The 22,387-nt window shown below is 48.2% G+C and overlaps 1 protein-coding gene and 1 long non-coding RNA gene across 5 annotated transcripts; one reads left to right on the top strand and one right to left on the bottom strand.

Moving 5' to 3' along the window:
- Positions 1-720: 720 nt before the first annotated feature.
- On the bottom strand, positions 721-4,513 carry LOC118696287 (uncharacterized). The gene is made up of 3 exons (XR_004981640.2): positions 3,723-4,513; positions 1,055-1,188; positions 721-877 (listed from the first exon to the last, which is right to left on the bottom strand). It is a non-coding gene; the product is annotated as an uncharacterized LOC118696287 (long non-coding RNA).
- BRPF3 (bromodomain and PHD finger containing 3) lies at positions 4,242-22,271 on the top strand. Of its 4 annotated transcripts, none has more exons than XM_036398389.2 (12): positions 4,242-4,595; positions 9,445-10,847; positions 11,821-11,977; positions 12,481-12,612; positions 13,482-13,610; positions 13,955-14,267; positions 15,359-15,625; positions 15,781-16,258; positions 17,296-17,393; positions 18,000-18,097; positions 19,528-19,682; positions 19,978-22,271. In XM_036398389.2, exons 2-12 carry the CDS (start codon positions 9,463-9,465, stop codon positions 20,159-20,161), a joined length of 3,396 nt encoding a protein of 1,131 aa, XP_036254282.1. In that variant the 5' UTR covers positions 4,242-4,595; positions 9,445-9,462; the 3' UTR covers positions 20,162-22,271. The 4 variants fall into 4 exon arrangements, 3 of the variants coding, with proteins under 3 accessions (XP_036254282.1, XP_036254281.1, XP_036254283.1); XM_036398388.2 differs by having other exon boundaries at positions 4,550-4,770; XM_036398390.2 differs by having other exon boundaries at positions 4,550-4,770; positions 12,484-12,612.
- Positions 22,272-22,387: the final 116 nt, after the last annotated feature.

A 22,387-nucleotide genomic window follows, 5' to 3' on the forward strand; every position in this document is an offset into this window, starting at 1 on the left:
TAGTGGAAAGAGTCTCTGTACAGAGCAACCATCCCAGCGCTGCTGTGGCATCTGAGGATGTGTTTCAATGAACAGCAAGGAGCCAGGAGAAGGGAGAGGTGGGGGGAAATCCTGTTGACATTTCCTGAAAGGAGTTTGAAAAACACCTGCTTGACAGAGTCAGTGACTCAGGACAAGGCTGGGATCCTTCAAAATCAGCACCAGAACCAAGAGGGGGTGTGTGACCCTGACAGACTCTGTTGAGTCAAAGCAGGAATTACCTCATGCAGAGGTGCAGGCAGTGCCTGGTCGATGACTCACACTGACACATCATTCATGGACATTCCTTTCATTACCAGTATAGTTTACATGCTTAAAAACACAAAACCAAGAGATAAAAATCCCTCAGCCATTAAGTGGTCCAAAATTCCATAAATCAGGCCAGTCAAAAATATGTTTGCTGTTTGTATTAAGTTTCTATGATATAAATTTACACAGATACATGGATGGAATTTTTGTGCCTGTCTCAGATAAGTTACAGATGTCTAACTTGGAATACTATTTACTTGCTATTCTTACGTTCATTTCTGACTTACAAGCATTTTTTTTAATTTGGAAAATAAAGCCTTCAGAAACAATCTTTCTCTGTAAGTTTGACAGCTAATTAGGTCTGTGAAGTTGCAACTTTATGGGGCCTATTTGTTAGGTACTTGCACATGTAAGTGGGAAAGAAAAAGCAGATGAAGGAATAATTATTTTATTTTCTTAAGAGATGCCACAAAATTAGAGGGTTTTTTAAGAGAGATAATAGTAGCTGTGTTTTGGATACCACCTAGAAACCATTCGGTGCACAATTTGGAAAATTTCCACAGCCTCTTAGGAAACTACTTATTTTATCCTGTAGGAAAAAGACAGATGATCTGTTTTTATATTTAACATTTTCACATTCTAGGTAGCAGACTAAACAAATAATGTTCATGTTTTAAGTATGTGACAATGGGAAAGAAGAAAAACATAGAAAATTATGAACATGTCTGAGAACTCCAGTGAGATTCTGTACAAAGGATGGTAGTACCTTTTCATATTCCCATGTCTTGCTGTTGCCTGAGCAACCAGGGAAAGCGTTCCTTATCCTCTGCATTTTTCCTGTTTCGTGGGTCAGCAGAGTGTTGGCTGGAAACGTGATTATGGCTGTTTTTCTTTTCACAGCTGAGAGAAACAAGACACAAAAGACTGAATGAAGATCAGAATAGCCACTATTAATTTGCTTTTCCCCCAAAAGGATGGGCACTCGCTGAACTAATTGTACTTATCATGGAATCATTCAGGTTGGAAAAGGTCATTAAGATCATCGAGTCCAAATCTACACTGAAAATGTCACAGTTTCCAGGTGAATGTGGTTTAGGGGATGTTTTGCCTGATTTGCCTCTACAAGGCCATTTTCTGAGCACATGAGCTTACACAGCTTTTAATGTGATGTTCAGCTGGTGCTGGCTCACAGCTGATTCAGGCAGCTCTCCTTTTTTGTTGGAATGCACTCCATTAAATAATACTGAAGGGTTGGTATATTTGCCTCCCTCATTGATTTGCTGTTACATGAAAGTGAGTTAACTTCTTTTAGTCAGGTTTGGCTGGAAATATAAAAATTCTCCTGCCATAAACCATAACTTCAGATCTGTCTTTAGAACATTTCAACTGAAAAAAAAACTGTTTTAAAATTAGAGGACATTGAGATTAAAAAAATAAGGACCACTGAGGAGGTAGTGCTGGGTACTTGTGTAAGCTCTCTGATGTGAGTGAGGCTGAAGAGGGTTATAAATATGTATATAAAATTCCAGTGAACATACATGGCAACTGAGGCTTGTCCCTCTTGAGATATCAGGTTTTAACCTTTAATGCACAAGGGACCTGTTTAGCAATTGCTCTGATTTCAGCAATTCTGAAGAAAACAGCAGCAGAACAAACAGCCAAAGAGAGATACAAACATAAGTCAGTTTTGAGGCTTAATAAATCAACAAAGAAAAAGGTCAGCTCTCAATTCTAAATGGTGCTTCTCTTCCCCTTTTAAGTATGTCTTTTATATGCTTGAATAAACATGGAGAAAATTGTAATATGAATGAAGGTGCCCAACACTGTTTGAGGTGTCTTGGCTGCTGCTTTCATTTGAAGCAACTAATTTTGCACTTGCACCCTTTAAAAACTGGGACAGCAAAGAAATTGAATTAAGCTGTGCCTCTGGGATTTGAGAGGAGTTCAGAACGTTTTTTCAAATAACACGTTAGTTCCACAGCTTTGATATAAAACAAAATGATGAATAGCTTGTTTTGATGTTGTAACACATGGCCCTCAGTCATCAGAGATGTCTGGACATCTCTGTGCACAAGTCATCCCACTGTTCTTAACAGGGAACCTAACATGATTATAATAAGCTAATGCCAGTGCAAATTTAAGAGTATAAAGTTTCAAAATTGAGGTAAAAAGTTAAAGAGTTTGCAAAAGTTGGTCATATTAAAAAAATTAAAAAATCAACTAAAACCCAGTTAAAATTCCCACATAAAGAAGAAAAATCACAGAATGGTCTGGGCTGGAAGGGACAAACATCTGTTTGCAGTCCCTTGCTGCAGGACACCTTTCACTAGAGCAGGTCACTCAGAGCTCCATCCAACCTAGCCTTGAACAATTCCAGGAATGTGGCAGCCACAGCTTCCCTGGACAACCTGTTCCAGTGCCTCACCAGCATCACAGAGAAGGATTTTTTTCCTATTACTCAATCTAAACCTCCTCTCGTTTAGTTTGCAACCATTCCCCCTTGCCCTGTCCCTACATGCTCTTGGAAAAGTCTCTCTTGATCCTTACTGCAGGCTCCTTTCAGGTACCAAAGGGCTGCAATTAGGTCACCCCAAAGCTTCTCTTTTCCAGGCTGAACAAACCCAGTTCTCTCAGCCTTTGAAGTCGTTCATCAATTATTGAAATTATTTTATTTACTGTTTAACCAGGAAGCAAATGCAGCTATATGTTGTTTTAGGGTTTGTTTTATCCTTCATGGTTAGGACCATACTGTTATACAGCTGTTCTTTTGAGGGTGAGATCCTTTGTAAATCAATGAGAGTACTGGGACTTTATTTTGAAATCCTTGATGTTATTTTTCATGCGAGACCAGAATAGTTTATTTCAAGTTTTGATACGTAAATAGTAGACCTGTAAAAAAAATACACCATATATACACAATATATACTTCAAAGGTGGTATGTAAAGACTGTTCAGCAGTAAGTAACACATTTCCCTTCGCTTTTAAAGCTGCAGCAAGCTCTGGTCCAACCTGAGTACTTTGCAAAGCAAACTATCACAGACTAGATGCTCTCAGATTCCATGGTTAACATACGTTAAGAGACAAAAGATCTCCAGCTGGACCGTAAATGAGGGAAAACAACATTCTTTGCTTCCTTCTAAAACAGTTAATTCTATAAATTCAGATGGTGATATTATGCAATACTCTGCACGGAGTGGGAGGTGGAACACACATATGCTCAAGTATGTGGCATGCTCTATAAAAAGTAAGTGTGGGAGCCTCTGCAATTCCTATCTCAATTCTTATCTCAGTTGCTAACTTAACTTCTTCCTTGTTCAAATCCCCTCAGTCCCTCTCTCACTGTCACTCCAGCCTGTCACACTTCTGCATGTGAAGAGGCCATCTGGACCTGAAATATTGGTTTACAAAATAAATACAGGCTCTTGCTATTTACATTGTTTGATGTTGCTTGTTTAGACTAACTGTGGCAGGCCAAGGTTCTCTGGGAGTGTAGCCGGGTTGGACTCTGGCACCTGACCATGCTTCGGGGTGTTTCCTGGGACCCCACACCTCCTGCAAAAAAAAGCTGGGCTGCAAAATGAGGACACCCCAAACGAGCCTGGGACAAAAACCCCACCTCATGTCCCGTGGCCTGACGGCTCCCAGCTGCGAGGTACCGGCCGGGGATGGGCCCGCACGGCTGTGCCCGAGCTCCCAAACCCCAGCCCCGCGATGATGCGGGGGGCAGGCGAGGCTCAGGCGAGGCCCGCTCCGGCCGCCGGGAGGCCGCGGCTCTCCGGTGCTGCCTCGTCAGCCACGGAGGGGGATTCGGGCAGCAGCGACCCCCGCCTCAGCCATGAGGGCAGCGCGGAGGGACCCCTCGCCCTCCCGTCACCAGCAGCCCCCGGGGGCCTCCCGCTCGGCGCGGCCCGGGTGTGGGAAGGCACCGGGGAGGGGCGGGCGGTGCCTGCCCGCGGGGGGAGCGGAGCGCGGAGCCCCCTCCCCCGCCTGGCCGCTGGCTGCCGCCTCTCCCCGCCGCTCGGCCGGCCCGCGCCGCCACCGCCGCCTCCATCTTGAGCGTGTGTCCCCTGCTCCCCCCCCGCCTCCACAGCACCGAGAGCGTCGGGGGCGCTGGAGCCCCGGGGGGGAGCGGGGGGGAGGTGAGGGTGGTGGGGGGCGAAGCGGCACCGGGGCCGGAGCGGCAGCGGCGGGAGCAGCGGCGGCAGCAGCGGCGGCAGCGGCAATGAGGAGGCGGCGCTGAGGAGGCGGCAGTAGCCGGAGCGGACGGAGCCGACATCTTGTGCCCTCCCCTCCCGCCGCCGGCTGGGTGAGCCCGTCCGCCCCAGGGGGGAGGGGAGGGGGAGGCGGAGAGAATTTAAAAAAAAAAAAAAAAAGGAAAAGGAAAAAAAAAAGGAAAAGAAAAACAAAAACAAAAATTCCCCCCAAAAGGAGGCGGCGGCAACGGTGGAGAAGCCGCGGCAGCGGCGCGCTGAGCCGGCCAGGTAAAGCTCTGCGCGGGAGGCCGCGACACCCTTCCTTCAGGGGTCTCTCCTCCCTCACACACCCCCGCGCCGGGGTCGCGGGAAGGTGACCGGGCGGGCGGGAAGGAGCTGGGGGAGGCCGGTGCGCCGCAGCTTGCGGGCCTCTCCCGCGTCCCTGCTCCATCTCCGTGCGGCGAGAGCGGCCCGCGATCCCTCGCCGAGGAGGGGGCAGCGGCGGAGAGTGGCCAGGGACGGGGAATGGACAGCGCCGTGTCAACGGGGCCCCCCCATTGCCGCCATCTTGGCCCCCCCTTCTTCGCGGCGCGGCGGGGGCGCCGCCCACCTTCTCCCACGCGATTGGCCCAGGCGGGGCCGAGCGCACCCGCCGTTAGCCCCGCAGAGCTTCGCGTTGCTATTGGCGATGGGGCTGTGATGGACGGCGGCGGCAGCCAATGGCCTTGCAGCCCTGCGGCGCTCGCGCTCTCTGGAGGCTGTGGCAGCTCTGTGGGGAGAGGTGGCCGCGCAATGGGCTCGGAGCGTGGCTCCGTCCCGCCGCGGTTCATCGCCTTCTCCACCTCCCCGGGACAGCTTAATTTCTGTCCGAGTCCCTGCTCTGCCTTGGCTCAGATCCCTGGCTGCTACTGGAGTTCCCTGCGGGATAGCTCCTGAGAAGGGCTCCCGCCTTTGCCTGACAGCTGCGGGCATGTCACCGTTCCCTCAGTCGCTGCTGAGATCTGATACCGCTCATGGCGCACCTTATGTGTTGCTGAGCCCTGACTTTATACCTGAAACTTCATCCACAGCCCGTCTCGCACCCTCCCCATTCCAGGGGGAGGGCCTTTCTCGAGGTCTGTGCATCTTCCATGCTTGACTTGGTTACAGCAGTGTCGGGGCATTGGCAGATCTCAAGGCATCGAGATCTCTGCATGTGCCAAGGCAAGCAGCTCTGTGACATATGTTGGGCACCGACACATTTCATTGTAGGCATCAATGTGGGTGTGAGGAGCATAAACCCTTGGCAGGTGTGTGAGGGGACCATGGGCAAGCACAGACGTGGCAGGAACATGAAGGGACATGGTGGAGGGCAGCAGGAGTTTTGCTGATGTTTTGGCTGGCGAAAGGTGCAGAGGGGGCTGCAACTGTTTCAGGTTGTTTCTTTCCTCTGGCATCCATTGATTTTATCTTCCAGATGTGTTTTTTTAATAGCTACATGGGTGTCTGTTCCCCATTGCACAGCATTGGGTTTTAAATCCCAGTGGCTGCACGGAGCTGAGTGGCTGCTGGTGCAGGAGAGCAGTGCTGAGGAACATCTCCAGACCTCATGTTTGGCTTGATGTCCTAAAGAGGGGCAGCCTTTGGTAACAACAACCCCCAAACTCTTTATGACTGTAGGTCTTCTGCAGTGCGAGAAAAATATTTCTGACCCTTGGAGATGGCCAAGGCAGCATTGCATGGGTGGAAATCACAGTCTTTCCTTTAGAGGACCCACTTGTGTTCAGTATTCCAGGCTATGTGTATAACAGGGGCCTATACTATGATGTTGTTTCATGCACGTTGATCTCTTTGTTTTTTTCAGGGGAGCTTTAGCCCCCTTTCTAGTAAATTTACATACCCTGATGATGGGCTTGGTTTTTCAGTTGCCTGTTGCAGTAATTGCCCACAGGTGTGAAAGCTGCTGCTCAGGAGAATCAAACCGCTCCTGAAGGAACTCCTGGGGTAGAGTTAAATTCATTCCCAGCAGCTCTATGAGTTGTAGCCACCTTGTTTGCTCAGTTGTGCTCACTGGGAGCTTCACCCCCTGCTCCCATTGGAATCCCCAGTAGAAATGGGCGATGGGAGCTTTTTGGAATGCCTTGAGCACATTGTGGCAAAGGGGTGTCTGAACTTTCTACTTTCACATCAGCAACCTTTGTCTGTGGCAGGACAGAATCAGCATGGGCTGAAATATCATTTAACCCTGCTCATGTTGAATATCTTTAGCATTTCAGTGTGCACAGGTGCCGTTTACACAGGGGTTCCTTATTATGTGCAGCTGGGAGGTGTTTTCAGGTGTGCAGAGGGAATCAAAACATTCCTAGGTTGCTGCTTAGAAGTTTCTGTTGTAGACAGCAGCAAGGTCACAGTGCTCAGCTCAGTTGTCTGAGTTGATTTCAGTGCTGCTTTCAAGGTATTTTGGAGGTGTCTCTCCTAATATCCAAGTGTATGTCTCATTTCAGGCACTCAGTTCTCGCTGGCAGCAATTTCCATGCCGTTTTAGGTGCTTCTCCATAGTGCTAAGTAATTGTGTGTTTTACAAATGGGTTGTTTTATGGCAGTTGGTTGCTGTGGTGCAAAGCCCACTTTGGGGTAATTTGTCTAGAAATACACTGATTGTTCCACTAAAGGAACTCTGCATGCTTGTTTTTCCCATTAACAGATAAAACAACTGTTCCTTCAGGTGCTTGTTTCACTGAAATTTCCTCGTCCCTCAGCATTTCAAGCAATTGGCTGTTACCTCATTTTTCCTGAACACAATATTAATGATGTATGTGGGCAGCTCATAATAATTACTTTATCCTCCATATATATTTTTGCTTCCAATATCCTCTTTGCTTGTACCAGCCTGAATTGTAACAGAGCTTTTTGTCAGCAGGATTTTCTTTTGGGTTTTTTTGTAAATTATTATTTTTATTTGATGATCAAGTTACCTTTATAACCTCTTTTTAAAATTATTTTCTCCTACTGATTGAAGCCATTGCAGTTCAGCTAGGATGAGTGCAGTTGGGTGTCTGCAGTGTGTGGATCAAGTGACTGATTAAAGTTTTAAGGCAAAGGGTCCACCAAAATTTGTGGTACCTATATTTGCAGATAGAAATTATCATCTTTTATTTTACATGTGGGGTAAAATTGATTTTACAGGCTCCATCCTTATGGGTGGGCATACTGAAATTGGCACCTGCAGCTTATTTCTGTGGCTGCAGGGAAGAGTTTGGAAATCTTTCCCAGAGCCTGTTTGTTTCTTAAGGCACAGGTGGTATCATGGCTTAATCTCATGGTTCACAGAACCTGTACTTGAAAAAGTATTGCTTCTGGAATTTGCTCCTTCTTTCTGGAATAAGCTTGGACTTCTTGTAGGTCCTGGTCCTGTGAGATGCTGCTTGCTGTGGCACACAGTTGAGAGTTTCTGGAACTAGGTCCTTCATGGAGCACAAATACTGCATTGGCTGAGTACAAATTGTGGGTTTATGGTGTGTTTCCTTGTCTGTGGGTCCCCCAGAAAGGAACTGGATGTGTGGATTGCTTTAAATAAGGGTGAGGTGCTGCTTCAGGCCTCTGCATAGCAACAGATAAGCTCTGGGCTGGCTTATCTTCTCACAGAGAATTTGCATTTGCTTTTCTTTGTCTCCTTTCCGACTTCTTTCAGCCTCAGCTCGTTTATTCCCATAAGTCATGTTCCCATCCTTGACTCTGCCCTTCTCTCTTGCATTACTCACTTGGCTTCCTCTCTGCTTTCCCTCTTTGCCAGCTCCCTCCTTTGCCCTCCGATCACCGAGCTGCTGCCACCGTGTCTGAATCCTCCCCCAGACCCTCTCCCCAGGCTTCTCCTCTGCTCCCCTCTGACAGGCACCTCCTTAATGTCAGCAGCCGACTCTCAGCTAATTATCTGCCTTGCTGATTAGCAGTTTGTGCGGGCAGAGCTGGCTGGGGCTTGTTGTTAAGGCTCTGAGCAAGTGCTGTTTCAGCTCTGGTGCTGGGAGCTGTCTTGCTGCTTTCCTGCTTGTAGCCCCATGGACTCTCCATAGCCAGGTGGCTCAGGTGGATGAATGGGAGTTGTGGCTCCAGAGGGGCTAACGCCAGAGCTTGTAAGTCCATTGGGATCCATGCTGCTTGTTGCCTTTTCACCCCTCTTTGCTTCCTCGTGGAAGAGCAGAAGGGATCCACATCCTGTCTCTGCTGCATTGCTCAGTTCATCCTCTGGTTCTGCTTGTGACCCTTGACAGAAGGAAAAGCAAAACTGGAGGATGATTTTTCATTATGGGACTTTTTTGCATCTGCAGTGTCAGAATAGAAGGATAGGTGGTGGCAGCCCTGAGCTGTGAAACCTGGAGGAGCTCCCTCCTGGACTGAGGGAGAACCATTAGTTTTCTCATCTGGAGGTGACAAAAAAAAAATTAAATTGGAAACTGCATTCATAAGACCCGAATGGTGCATTCCTTTTCATCTGGAAAACAGCACATTTGGGGATATAAATGAAAAGTCACAGGCAAAAGAGCAGAGGAGAGCTTGTTGGTTTTTGTGAGCTTCATATGTGAATGGTGCAAGAAGATGTGAAGGGTGTTGTTTGAATTCCAGGGGATCTGAATGGTTTGCTGATCTAGGTGCACAGCACACTGTTTGTATATTGTGCTGTCAAATGATTTTGAGTTTTTCTCACTGGTGGTGTGGTGGAATGTACATCTGAGGTGCAAATAGAGGAAGTTGGAGGGTGCCGTGCATTGCTCTGATACACATTGCAGGAAATGGCTGATATATCAAATACCTGCCTGTACCTAAGGTATAAAGACTCAGTTACAACTTCAGAGCAACTTCAGAGCCTGAAATTGCTGGAGTCTCTGGTAGAAATTCTCTCTACTGCAGCATTGAGTGAGTTTTTCAGTCTGCGCTGCTTCTTGCTCGTCTCCTGTCTGACGTGTCCTCTGTCCTGTTGTGTCCCAGGGTCTCTGGAGCACAGGGATGAGGAAGCCTCGGAGGAGGTGCCGGCAGCACTTGGAGGGGAGGCGTTCTCCCTCGCCCTACAGCCTCAAGTGCTCTCCCACGCGCGAGACGCTGACGTACGCGCAGGCCCAGCGCATCGTGGAGGTGGACATCGACGGGCGCCTCCACCGCATCAGCATCTACGACCCCCTGAAGCTCATCACCGAGGACGAGCTGACGGCCCAGGACATCACCGAGTGCAACAGCAACAAGGAGAACAGCGAGCAGCCCCTCTTCACTTCCAAGTCTAAGAAAACACCTTCCAAAGGCAAGAAGAAGGAGTCCTGCTCCAAACATGCGCCAGGGATATCTTTGCACTTGCCCCAGCCCAAGTTCCGTGTGGTGGACTCCTTCAGCCAGCCAGATGCTCCTCCCCTCCCTGCTGCCTACTACCGGTACATTGAGAAGCCTCCCGAGGACCTCGATGTAGAAGTGGAGTATGACATGGATGAGGAGGATCTGGCATGGCTGGAGATGGTCAACGAGAAGAGAAGGGCTGATGGTTATGGGACAGTTTCTGCTGACACTTTTGAGCTGCTGGTGGATCGGTTGGAAAAGGAGTCGTACCTCGAGAGCCGCAACAACGGGGCTCAGCAGTCCCTCATCGACGAGGATGCCTTCTGCTGCGTCTGCATGGACGATGAGTGTCACAACAGCAACGTCATACTGTTCTGTGACATTTGCAATCTGGCCGTGCACCAGGAGTGTTACGGCGTGCCCTACATCCCCGAGGGGCAGTGGCTTTGCCGCTGCTGCTTACAGTCCCCTTCTCGCCCCGTGGATTGTGTCCTTTGCCCAAACAAAGGGGGAGCCTTCAAGCAGACCAGTGATGGCCGCTGGGCTCACGTGGTCTGTGCCATCTGGATCCCAGAGGTGTGCTTTGCAAACACTGTGTTCCTGGAGCCCATCGAAGGGATCAACAACATCCCTCCAGCTCGGTGGAAGCTCACGTGCTGTATCTGCAAGCAGAAGGGCATGGGAGCTGCTATCCAGTGCCACAAGGTGAACTGTTACACTGCCTTCCACGTCACCTGTGCACAGAGAGCAGGTCTCTTCATGAAGATTGAGCCCATGAGGGAGACCAGCATCAACGGCACCACGTTCACCGTGCGCAAGACTGCCTACTGTGAGAGCCACTCCCCGCCTGGCACGGTGAGAAGAGGGTGCCCAGCTGCTGGTGGTGATTGGCAGGAGGTCACTGTGAAGGAGGAGGAAGAGGATGAAGTCAGTTCTGGCCCTCCCAAAGGGTCTGTGAAGAAAAACCAAGTGAAATTGAAGCAAAAGATCAAAAAGGAGCCTGGTGACGTGACCAAAGGGCGTTCGTCCATGCCCGTGGTGACTGTTGCACAAATTCCATCTTACAGGTGAGGGTTGCAGGTTTAGGGAAGGAGTTGGGCAGCTGTAGCTGAGCAGGGTCTGTTTTAAGGGCTCAGTCCCTCTCATTGTTGACCTTGGAAACACTGAATCTTCAGTCAAGGCTTTAGCAATAACTGTTTTCAGAGTGCTCTGCAGCATAACTTGTGGCTGGGTTTCTTCTGACTGTCACTGTGGTTTCTTCTGAGTGTCACTGTGGTTCTCTGGCTTTGCTGAGCAGCCATCCCAAGCTGTTGTGTAATGCAGACTGTGTGGTGGTCCCTAATGGCAAACACCCATCTACCATGAGGGCATTTTTAAACTACTTGAGGCATTACAGGCTGGTAGGCAGGTAGGGGTCATCCCACTGTTAAAATTTTTGAGATTTCATTCCATAGTTTCTTAATTCCTCCTTTTACTACAGAGCATGTCAAACCTGACAGTGTTGCAAGCAGCTTTGACTTTGGCTGTATTTTTGTATTTTTCTCCCAGCTCTCCCTCATGCAGAACTAGGTAGTGCTGAATTTTTGTTTGGTGCCTTAGGAAGTGTGTTGATGTGTCTGTTTTAACAGATAGGCTGATAAGACACCGTGTGTAAGATAAGAATGGTAAGCAAAGGTTAGAATAGGTGATCCATTATTCTTGGACTCCTGTCAAGTTAATTTCCAAGGCTCCACATTGATAACATCAAACTTAAATGGCCCCTGGAAGGTTCTTGACATGGGAATTAGATTTGAAATTAAGGCTTGGAGCTGAATTGATGATTTCATACTTTGTGCTGTGGCAAGTGCTTGGTGGGACCCTCCGGTATGGAAAGGGGTCACATCTGTCTGCACAGATGAGGAGATCCCAGATTGTCCCAGTTCGTGTGTACTGCAGAGTGAGCATTGACACAACACTGCAAAGCTTCATCAGGAGACCCCAGGGTCCGCAAAGCCACGATTCCTTTGCAGCTGGCTCCATGACACTCTGTGCTTCCTTCAGGCTGAACAAGATCTGCAGTGGGCTCTCCCTGCAGAGGAAGAACCAGTTCATGCAGAGGCTGCACAACTATTGGCTGCTGAAGCGGCAGGCGAGGAACGGGGTGCCCCTGATCCGGCGGCTGCACTCGCACCTGCAGTCCCAGAGGAACGCCGAGCAGGTACCCACTGCTCCCCTCAGCTCTCAGGGCAGGGCCCACAGCCTGCCTTCCAGCAGGAGCTGAGCTTAACACGTGGCTGGGGAGGGAGCGAGGGGGAAAAGATCAGATTTAAGTCTCTCTCGGTCTCCTCTTGGTGCGCTCATGCCTGAGGAACTGAGTTCGTGCTTTGGGCTGCTGCTCCAATGCACAGAAAAATTCCAGCCTCTGTAATAAACTTGGATGTAAAAGCAGGGAGGGTGTAAATGAGCACACACTGAAGTGTGTTCCCAGGGTGAAGCTGCAGGATAATTTGGGGTAATTTCACTGGTAAGGTAGAATCTAGAAAAGCTGATGTTCTCTCTGTTAGAGAGCTAAATGCTGGAGGGAGGAGGGCACATGGCCTGAAGAAGAGACAAGGCAGTAAGAGGAAGACTCTGAGAGCAATTCCCAGAGGATTCCTAGAGAAAGAAGGAAGCACAGGAAGCCTGTGGTGTTCCTTGTCTCACCCCACTCGTGTTTTGCAGAAGGAGCAGGATGAGAAGACGAGTGCAGTGAAGGAGGAGCTGAAGTACTGGCAGAAGCTCCGGCACGATTTGGAGCGGGCTCGGCTGCTCATCGAGCTCATCCGAAAGAGGGAAAAGCTCAAACGGGAGCAGGTAGGGGGTTCTGGCTGTCCAGCTCCTGCTCTTAACTTCAGCCCCATGCAAGCTCTCTGTGATTTTGGGGAAAAGTGTGATCTTTATCTACATTCATTCTCTCATTGATGCAGTCTTGTTGCTGAGCACATCAAATGCAGTTTGCTCTGTGTAAACAGACTTGCTTACCTTTGTTACTGAAGTGTTGACTTAATGACATAACAAGTGATTATAAGATCAAAGAAATGAAGATGTTAAGGGACAAATAAATACTTTTATCTTGTTCCAGTCTTCTTTGAATAGATTTTCCATGCAGGAGATTTTCAGTGCTACAACTTGTTTGCTTGAAATCAAGCAGTCTTAGAGACTTCCTAAGGGATAGAGGGAACTGTATTAGGAATTTGCAGACATCTAACCACTGTTGTTTGGTTTCTGCCTTGAAGTCTGAGAGCTTGTGTCTTAAACTTTGTTTTTTGCTCTCTAGTCTAATTATGGATGTTGTTGTTCATATAAATGCCTGCATACTTTTAATTTTTATATAATGTTGCTAATTGGCAAAATAACAGTATCTTGAGGCAGGGAGTTCTCCAGGATAATTTACCAGGCATGAAAAGCCTGTTTTCATTTTTAATTGTATCCTGGGGTTTCCTCTTGTTTTGACTTTGTGAGATTGAATAAACAGGAGTTCCCCATGTAAAATGATTGGACGGGGCAATGTACATGGAGAGTGCAAGGTGTTTGCCAGAAGTTCTACAGCAATGCTGGCCTGAGGTTTCCACCACTGAGTAAAGCTGGGGGGCTGATTCAGAAGAATCTGGAGGGACACACTACCCATAGATCCTGTTCTCAGTGAGTTATTCCTGGACTCCTGTCCTGTGTTCTGTTGCCAGGTCAAGGTGCAGCAGGCTGCCATGGAGCTGCAGCTGACCCCGTTCAATGTCCTGCTCCGCACAACCCTGGACCTGCTGCAGGAGAAGGATGCTGCCCAGATCTTCACAGAGCCTGTTAACCTGAACGAGGCAAGTCCCTTTCCTAGAGGGGCTTAGTGGGTTGTAGATGAGATATTGCTGGGCAGAAGCACAAACCACCTTGTCTCAAGCTGCTGGTGGACTAAAAACTATCTCAAAAAGGACTCATGATGTGTTCAGGACAAAAAAAGGGTATTTTTTTCTGAAAGTTTAGCACATTTTGGATGAGTAATGTTTTGCAGAGCCAGGGCATGTCTGCCTTGCCTGGGTGACACAGAAATGAACATCTGTTGCTGCCCCTTGCCAGTGGAAGGGGCATTAAGAGTGCTTGTGCTGGGTGCGCTCTGGTTGGCTAGTAAATGGTTTTTGTAATTGTACAGGTTTTATATGTTTAGGTTCCAGATTACCTGGAATTCATTTCCAACCCAATGGATTTTTCCACCATGAGGCGGAAGCTGGAGTCTCACCTGTACCGAACCTTGGATGAGTTTGAGGAAGACTTTAACCTTATAGTTGCCAACTGCATGAGGTATAATGCTAAAGACACGATTTTCCACCGAGCAGCTGTCCGGCTCCGGGACCTCGGGGGAGCGATTTTGCGTCACGCGCGGCGCCAGGCCGACAGCATCGGCTTTGACCCTGGCGTGGGGATTCACCTGCCTGAGTCGCCCAAGCCCCACGACTTTTACCGCTTTTCTTGGGAGGATGGTGAGTCACGATTTGTGGGGTTTTTTTTCCCCCTCAGGCAGATCGTAGATTTAGTTGTGAGCATGTCGTTCAGCCTGCATGGAAATTGTTCTGCAAAGGAGGATTTTCCTACCTGTCTGTTTACCTAGGCACGTATAGAACTCCTTTAGACCCCCAGGGAGTGGGATTTCAGGTGAGCTGGGCACTCTGAGCTAGGTGCAGCTTAGCTCCAGCTCTGCCAGTGCATGTCTGTGTTGGCAGAGCCTTGTAAACTGCCCATGCTCTTTGATTTGTGCCAGGAATGTCATATAAACTCTTTTTTTTCACTATTTTAAAGAGCAGTGCAAACTTGGGTCTGGGATTTTTTACTCTGGGGAAAGCTCAAATATTTCATTGTAAACTGGCAAAACGTACAGCAGCTGGGTTAGATGGAGCACTGAGGGCTGAAGAGGGTGATGAGGGGTGAAGGTAATGGGACCTAAGCAATTCTTCTAGCTGAGACTTTCCATTCCCAACACAACCCCATCCATTCCCACAGCCCTCTTGAGATGCAGCTCCAAAGCATTGGTTGAGTAACTTGGCTAAACTTAGTACAGCCGTCAAGCACACAGAGCTTGCCGTGTGCCATCTGGCTCCTAAGTGTTGAAGCCCTCTTGGGTGCAGATGGACAGTCATGATGAAATTTGTGTAGGTGTTCAGCTGTCTGTCCTGCTCCAGTGGATGCCAGCCCTCCAGCAGAGCCAGAGGAATGGAAAATATGTTACATTTTGGCCGCTTATGTTTGTGGTCTGATTTTGTCATTTAATCTGACAATGATTTAGGTTTCTGACAATGCCTAGACCACAAGCTGTTCTGTGTGGGGTGCAGACACGTCCTTTCACTGTTGCCCCTGGGGCAGTAACAGGAACTGAGGGACAGTGCAAGTTGAATCAGCTGCTTTTTATCCAGAGAAGGAAGAAGTCCAGGCTCCAAAGTTATTGACTGCTAAATCCCCAGGCTAAAGCGATCGATTCATGGACAGCATCAGAGGGAATGAGGCCTGGCACTGGCCCCAGATGCTTCTCCACGAAGCTTCACTCCTTCCCTTCACTGTTGCCCTCTCTTTGCTGCAGTGGATAACATCCTGGTCCCGGAGAACCGGGCTCACCTGTCTCTGGAGGCGCAGCTGAAGGAGCTGCTGGAGAAGCTGGACACGGTGAGCACCATGCGCTCCAGCGGCGCCCGCACGCGGCGCGTCCGGCTCCTGCGGCGCGAGATCAACTCCATCCGCCACAAACTGGCCCAGCAGCAGCAGAGCAAGGCCCTGCCCAACGGGGACGCTGTGCCACGGGACGGGCTGGACACAGCGCCCAGGGAAGGGGATGAGGAAGGGGACAAAGGTGAGCAGCGGGGTTTTGGTTGCAGGTCTCTAGTGCTCGTCAGCAGTCAAAGCCTGCTGCTTCTCCTGTGACTTTAGTGAAAGATGGGGATGGCTGTTGGTAGTTTTGGGAATGATCCTTGCCAAAAAGCTCAAGCAGATTCTTTGTTCCTTTAGGAGATGGTGCCAAGCTCCCATACCCTCCGACCCTGGAGCCCACAGGACCCGCACCCACCCTCTCAGAGCTGGACTCTCTGCAGGACCCTCCAACACTCAAACCCATCAGTGAAAGCAGGTCCCTGAACCAGCTGCAGAGGAGGATGGTGTCGGACAGGGAGCTCTTTGACAAGAAGGCTCTGCAGCAGGAGAGCCAGGCTTTCCAACGCCTGCTGGCCAACAACGGCCTCAACGGCCTGGCCCTGCCCCCTGCAGACAGCCCGGCCAGCCCCGCCCTCAGCAGCGTGGGCCGGCGGACATCGGTCCTTTTTAAAAAAGCCAAGAACGGTGTGAAGCTGCAGAGGGGTCTGGAATGCTCCCTGGAGAACGGCGAGGAGCACAGGCAGGGCGGGCAGCACTCGCCCCCCTGCCCCGACGGGGAGCGACAGGCACGGAAACGCTCTGCCCTGGGCACTGGGCTGGTGTTTGAAGCCTGCAGGTGAGTGGCCCAGGCAGAGCTGTTCCCTGAAACACCTTCTGTGTCTGAGTTAATCTCTCTGATTCTGTTCTTTGACTTCTTAGTTCCAAACCCAGCCCAGACCGTTACTTCTGTGTTGACTCTAAAACACAAAAAGCTGCTGAGTTTTCATCCTGTCCTCTTAAGCTGCAGGTCCCAAAAGCAGTGCTTGATTTTCAACCAAGTGGGTGTGCATTACACTGCTCTTTCTCAGTGCATGCACATCCTCTCTGCTGATGCAGTTCTTGGGAACCAAAACTTGGAAAAACTTGAATTCCAATTTTCAGTTCAGCACTGCAGGTAAAGCTGAACTTTTACCACCTACTAAACAGCTGCTTTCTTCCTCTCAGAAGTTTGAGCAGAACTGGGCACTTCCAACATGACTGAACAGACTTAAAGCAAGCACCTGACATCTTCTGATGTCTTGTGGATAACTTGTGCAATTATTCTATTTAGGAGCAGCTGTGTTTGCTACTTTTTCTCCAGTCTTTCTTTCACAATAGGTTGCTTATTATAAAACTGTAAAAGAAAAAAAAATATTACAATATGTGAAAAAATATGATTGCTTGAGGTGGAGGCAGTCCATTTTCTGAAATGTTTGTAGTGAGGGGGTGAAAGGATGTTCAGGATATGGGCTGGCAAAGTCCAGTTTCATACTGGGGTTTTACTGGGCGGCTGCTGTGTCATCTCTCAAGCCTATACACAACTGGTGTAGCCCATGCAAGCTCCAGGCATCATTCCATCAGCTCTCAGGTGTGAAGTCTTCACTGGGCTTCTTCCTCATGTTTACAGCTGGGTTTCTGTGAGGCCTTTCCCTGGCTCATGGTAAAGCTGGGATGATGCCCAGTGTGCTTTCACCAGAAGAGATCACATTTTGCACAAGCATTCAGTGTTCTTTTCATGTCAGTGTTGCACCAATGCAGTTAATTTTGGGGATTTTAACCCAGTTTGGGGAATCCATTGTCTTTGTTGTCCAGGATAATCTGTTTTCTCCTAATGCCCTGCATTTTTCCTGACAGTGGTTTGGTGCCTCCCAAGCGGAGCCGAGGGAAGCCGGCTCTTTCTCGGGTGCCCCTCTTGGAGGGTGTGAATGGAGACTCTGATTTCAGTGGTTCAGGTGAGAATTGCTGCCAGCACCCCCTGCTCTGCACCCACCTGAACCAGGGGGAGCACATCTCAAAGCACACCAGGAGCCAATCCTGCACAGACTACCCAGGCTGGACCTGCCTGGGCACTGTCACCTGCTTTGTTACAAGTTTAGCTTATTGCAGATAACATTTTCATTAATGAAGATTACTCCTTTTCCAGGACCAGGACTGGCCCATTTCATATCCATGACCAAATCCATTGTGGGGCCATTTGATTTCAGTGACTCAATCTGATTAGCATTTCTGTATTGAGGAGTTCATGTGAAGCCACATGACCCATGATTTAGGAGACTGTGGCTTTGTCTTAGTGCTGAACCTGACTGTACTGACAGAGCACAAAGAAGGCTGGAGTTTGGTACATGCTGAGTTTTATCATAAACACCCAGTTCCTATAGAGAGAAACAAGTAATTTTCCTTTCTGTCCTGTCAGTGTGCTTTAAGTACTAGAGTTGTTCATCTGCTTTAGTTGATGGCTGCTGAGATGAGGCCTGGGTGAGATGACAATGTGTTCCCTGTGTATTCATAACCCTCTTGCTGGTAGCAGCTCCTAAGCTCTGTCTCCTGCTGTCCCTTAGGCAGGCCTCTCCTGATGTCCTTTGAGAGCCAGGCTGAGCTGGAGCCCCTGGAGCTGGTGTGGGCCAAGTGCCGTGGTTATCCCTCCTACCCTGCCTTGGTGAGTGCCCTGTGGCTCCCCCACAACCTGACCCTGCAGCTCAGGCAGCCCAGGACACAGTTCTGCTGTAACCAGACAGAAAAGGGAAACTTCCCAAAATAATGTAATATGTGCTTTTTGGTTTTCTCCTTTCCCCTTTGCATGGTGAATTTTCCCTGTGCTCGTTGTTTCAAAGCTTTGCAGAGGATTCATAAAACTTTGGTCTGTCATTGTCAGGGGTAGGAGCTCTTTCCTCTCCTCTGAGGAAAGTCATTCAGTACTGTGGGGATGAGAAGACCTGAATTTTACAAATGCAGGCTCTAGGTTCTGCTGCCTGCATTTTCCTGTTTGGTGAGCACAGCTCCATCTGTAGGTGCCCAGCTGGCCCTGTCATGTCCACATCCTCTTGCAACAACCATATGTTTGATTTAAATATGAGCATATATGCGTGTCCCTTGAATGGTATTTCTTAGTGTCTGTCTGCCTTTGGATATTTATCTATTAATGCCACCAAAAAGGGCAGATTCTGCTGGAAGTGTCACCCTCATCCATGCTCTTACTCCAGGTGGAAGCCCAGAAGAGGGAGCATCCATGGATCAGCCAAAGCAGTTTTAGTTCTCCACGTGGCTACAGCCAGAGTTAAACTGTGGCTTAGAATGGATTTAACCACTGAGACTGCCTCCAAAAAAGGCTTTTTCTGTAGCAGCCTGTTGTGGTGGCAAAGTGTCTTAATAAATTCCTACAGATGGCCAATGTCAAAGCCAATCTACTTTTTCAAGCCCTTAGGAGGGGGAGAAGAACAGACTGAGTATTGCAGGCACCCTCTGCTGTTTTCTTCTCCTGTGCTGACATAGCACAAATGTGCACATGGGCATTTCTGCTTTATAGGGGGAGAACTGATGTATTTGTTGTGACTTATCTTCCAAATTACTGTAGTCTCTGTTCATCTGGCTTGATGGAGCCAGCACTGCTTGTCAACTCTCAAAATATTTGGCCTGGTTCTGATCTAATGCAGTGTAAATCTGAGCAATGCCACTGATGTCAACTGAGTTGTTCCAGAATGGAGCTGTTGTGAAATCACATTTGCCTGTGGAGTACAGCAGGAGCATTGCATTTATTTGGAGCTCTGTGTGGGGGAGCGAAATCCTTTGCTGAACAGAATAATGCTGAGTTTGTGCTGAATTTCACATTAGTGTGAGTGCATTTACAGCCACACAAAACCACACACACTCATTTTCCAAGATGGGGTGCCTGGCTTTGGGACTGACTGGCTTCCCTGCCACAGGGGAAGCCTCAGGCTGAAATTTGTTTAGAAAACAAGCAATTCTGTTTACCCACCCAAAGTAGCCTTAATTTGTCTAGCTTGGATACACTGAAAGAACAGAAGAATAATGCATTCTGTTCATTGCTTGGAAGGATTTTGTACTGATTGTCCTCCCCCTTGTCCCCAGATCATCGACCCCAAGATGCCGCGCGAGGGTTTGCTGCACAACGGGGTCCCCATCCCTGTGCCCCCCATGGATGTCCTGAAGCTGGGGGAGCAGAGGCAGACAGAGGCAGGAGAAAAACTCTTCCTTGTCCTTTTCTTTGATAACAAGAGAACCTGGTGAGTGTGTGCACACAGCTCCGTGGTGAGAGTGAGTGTGATTTAACGTGATCTTTGGGATTGGGAGCACAGAGGGATTCTGATGATGTTACATGGAAATTGGGGAATTGAAACATGCAGAGAGAAGTCTGTGCTCACAAGGCATTTTGGCTGCAGGGGCTTCTTCTATGTTAAATGCAGGGATTTAAACATCTGTACCATCGTTGTGGGGCAGTGATGATGAGTAAATACGTGACGTGGCTTTAACTGCTCCCGGGCAGGAGGTGACGGGTCTGTGCACTCCTCTCTGCTGCAGGCAGTGGCTGCCACGGGACAAAGTCTTTCCCCTGGGCGTGGATGACACCGTGGACAAGCTGAAGATGATGGAGGGACGCAAGACCAGCATCCGCAAGTCGGTGCAGGTGGCCTACGACCGAGCCATGATCCACCTGAGCCGAGTGCAGGGGGACAACCCCTTCATCCCAGCCACCTACCTGTGAGGTGGGGCAGCCCTTCTGCTCCTCCACACCTCCCGCTCCCTGCACGGCAGAGGGCAGCACCCCCAGCAGCTGGCAGCACGCCTCGGAGTACCCTGAAATGTGCCAAAAAAACCCCTTGTCCAGCTTCTTCCTGAATGTGTCTTGCTGAAGAGCTGGCAGGAGATGAAATGTAGTCTACAGGGAGTAAGGTAGGTAGGAAAAGCTGACAGGTGCCAGGAGCCAAGGTGAGTTGCTGCAGTGAGCAGAGCACACAGCACTTGGATGTTGGGGCCTCATGCACTGTCCTCTCCTCTCCTGGACCGCCAGGGTTTTGAGTCGTCAGCCAGTCCCAGGTAATTCCTGGGAACCTGGCACCCCCAGGATTCTTTACAGAAATCCCAACTGGACTTTCTTGTGCCAAATTTACCCTAACCATCATTGGCCTTTTCGTTTTCCTTTAAATGGCATTGTCCTGTCACATGAAAACCGCACAGAATCATAGCTGGGAGCTCTGACTGTGATTCTCCTGCCTACCTACATTGTGTTTTCATGTTTAGATTTCTCTCACTGCATTTAGAAAAGCTTGAGATTTTGGTAACCTTCCCCCCTGCACAGTTTCATGCACAGATGCACAGAGCTTTAAAGATGAAAGTCAAATTACCTGATCTGTGTCTATATGTATGTCTTAGAAATTGATTTTGTCGTTTCACATTGCAGTTCTGATTTCTGTGACTCTGCTTGTTGCAGTAACATTTCATATCATGACTTAGCACAGTACCTAAGAAAAGATAACTTCCTTTTTTTAAGAAGTAATTTTGGAGGTGTCTGTTGAGCTGGAGCAGCTCTTCAGGCACTGAGGTTGATCAGGGTTGGAGGGAGATGCATCTTTTGTGTTGGTTTATGCACATTTGGTGTCAGGCTCCTCTTCCTTTTTCCCCCCCTCCTCTTTTCTGTCTCCCTGTTTTCCTCTGCCACATTTTGGACTGAAAGCAAGCACTGACCAGAGCACACGACCCTTCTGCTCTTTCACCTTCTCCCACACGTGCACATCCTTCCCTGGTGTGTGGGTCTCCAGTGTTGTCATCCAGGTGAACCCAGACAATCCCTGTTGGTTTGGGTTTGCATTGCAAAAAAAAAAAACAAAACAGGGACAAACTGATGTTTGGGAACTTGGTGACTAAATCTTTTCTATTAGCCAAGGACTTTATGATTTCTCTGATCTCTTCTGTTGCATATCCCTCTTTGCTTTCCCATTTTAAAGAGCCAAAGGTGCAAAGCAAGATTGTAGATTGAATATCATCATTTTGCTTTTTAACTCAGTATTTTTAAATTATTTTTAACTTTTTCATACTGAAGAGAATGTGGAGTCAAAATAATAATAATTAATGATAATGAATAGTAGGGAGTAATCACTGCCATTTCTACTTGCTCTACTTTTTTAAAAATACCACTTCTTATACATTGGGGCATGGAACTGCATTTGAAGGAATTTTAAGATTCCTTTAACATATAGAGATGGGGCATAGGAGTTTGTAAAAATATTAATAGTGATAATAATGCCCATGGAGTGTGGCTAGGGAAGGATGTTGTGTATATAGCTGTAAAATGTTCTAAATTATTTAGACCTATTGTCACCATTCTTGAAGTCCTCAGTTGTGTTGCTGGGTCTTTTATATGCACACAGTGTAATTTATTTAAAGGAACATACACTTTTCCAGGTGGTAGCTCAGCTGTGGACTAGTGACCTGTGTATATGTCTTAAGGTCTTGGGAGTTGGTCTTTTTTTTTTTTTTCTTGGTTTTTTTTCGTTTTGTTTGGTTTTTAAATGAGTTTAGAATTTGGATTGGCTGATATCCTGTTGTTGCTACAGAACCTAAATGTTACTGTCAGTCTGCTGTAAAGCACAGATTGCTCTATTTATTGTAGAAAGTGAGTTTATTTGCTTTCTAGAATTGTTTATATCAGATGGTATAAGAGAAGTAATAAGAAAAATCTATGCTTGTAAAGAAAAAAAAAGCTAATTTTACCTACTATAATCTGACTGTCTGAGACTATATTTTCTCTCTGAGAAATAAATGTTCTAATGTATGGAAAAAAAAAAAGCAAAACAACAAACCACCACCCTCAGAAAGAGTTCTTCCTTCTAATGTTGTCCTGAAATCCAGAACTTACCGTGATGGTTTGAATTGTCCCAGTGCTCCCAGGTGCAGGTGGGCACAGCAGTGACAAGGAGGTGACACAGGGAGG

This window comes from Molothrus ater, chromosome 25, assembly GCF_012460135.2.
Source record: "Molothrus ater isolate BHLD 08-10-18 breed brown headed cowbird chromosome 25, BPBGC_Mater_1.1, whole genome shotgun sequence".
Classification (NCBI taxonomy): domain Eukaryota; kingdom Metazoa; phylum Chordata; class Aves; order Passeriformes; family Icteridae; genus Molothrus; species Molothrus ater.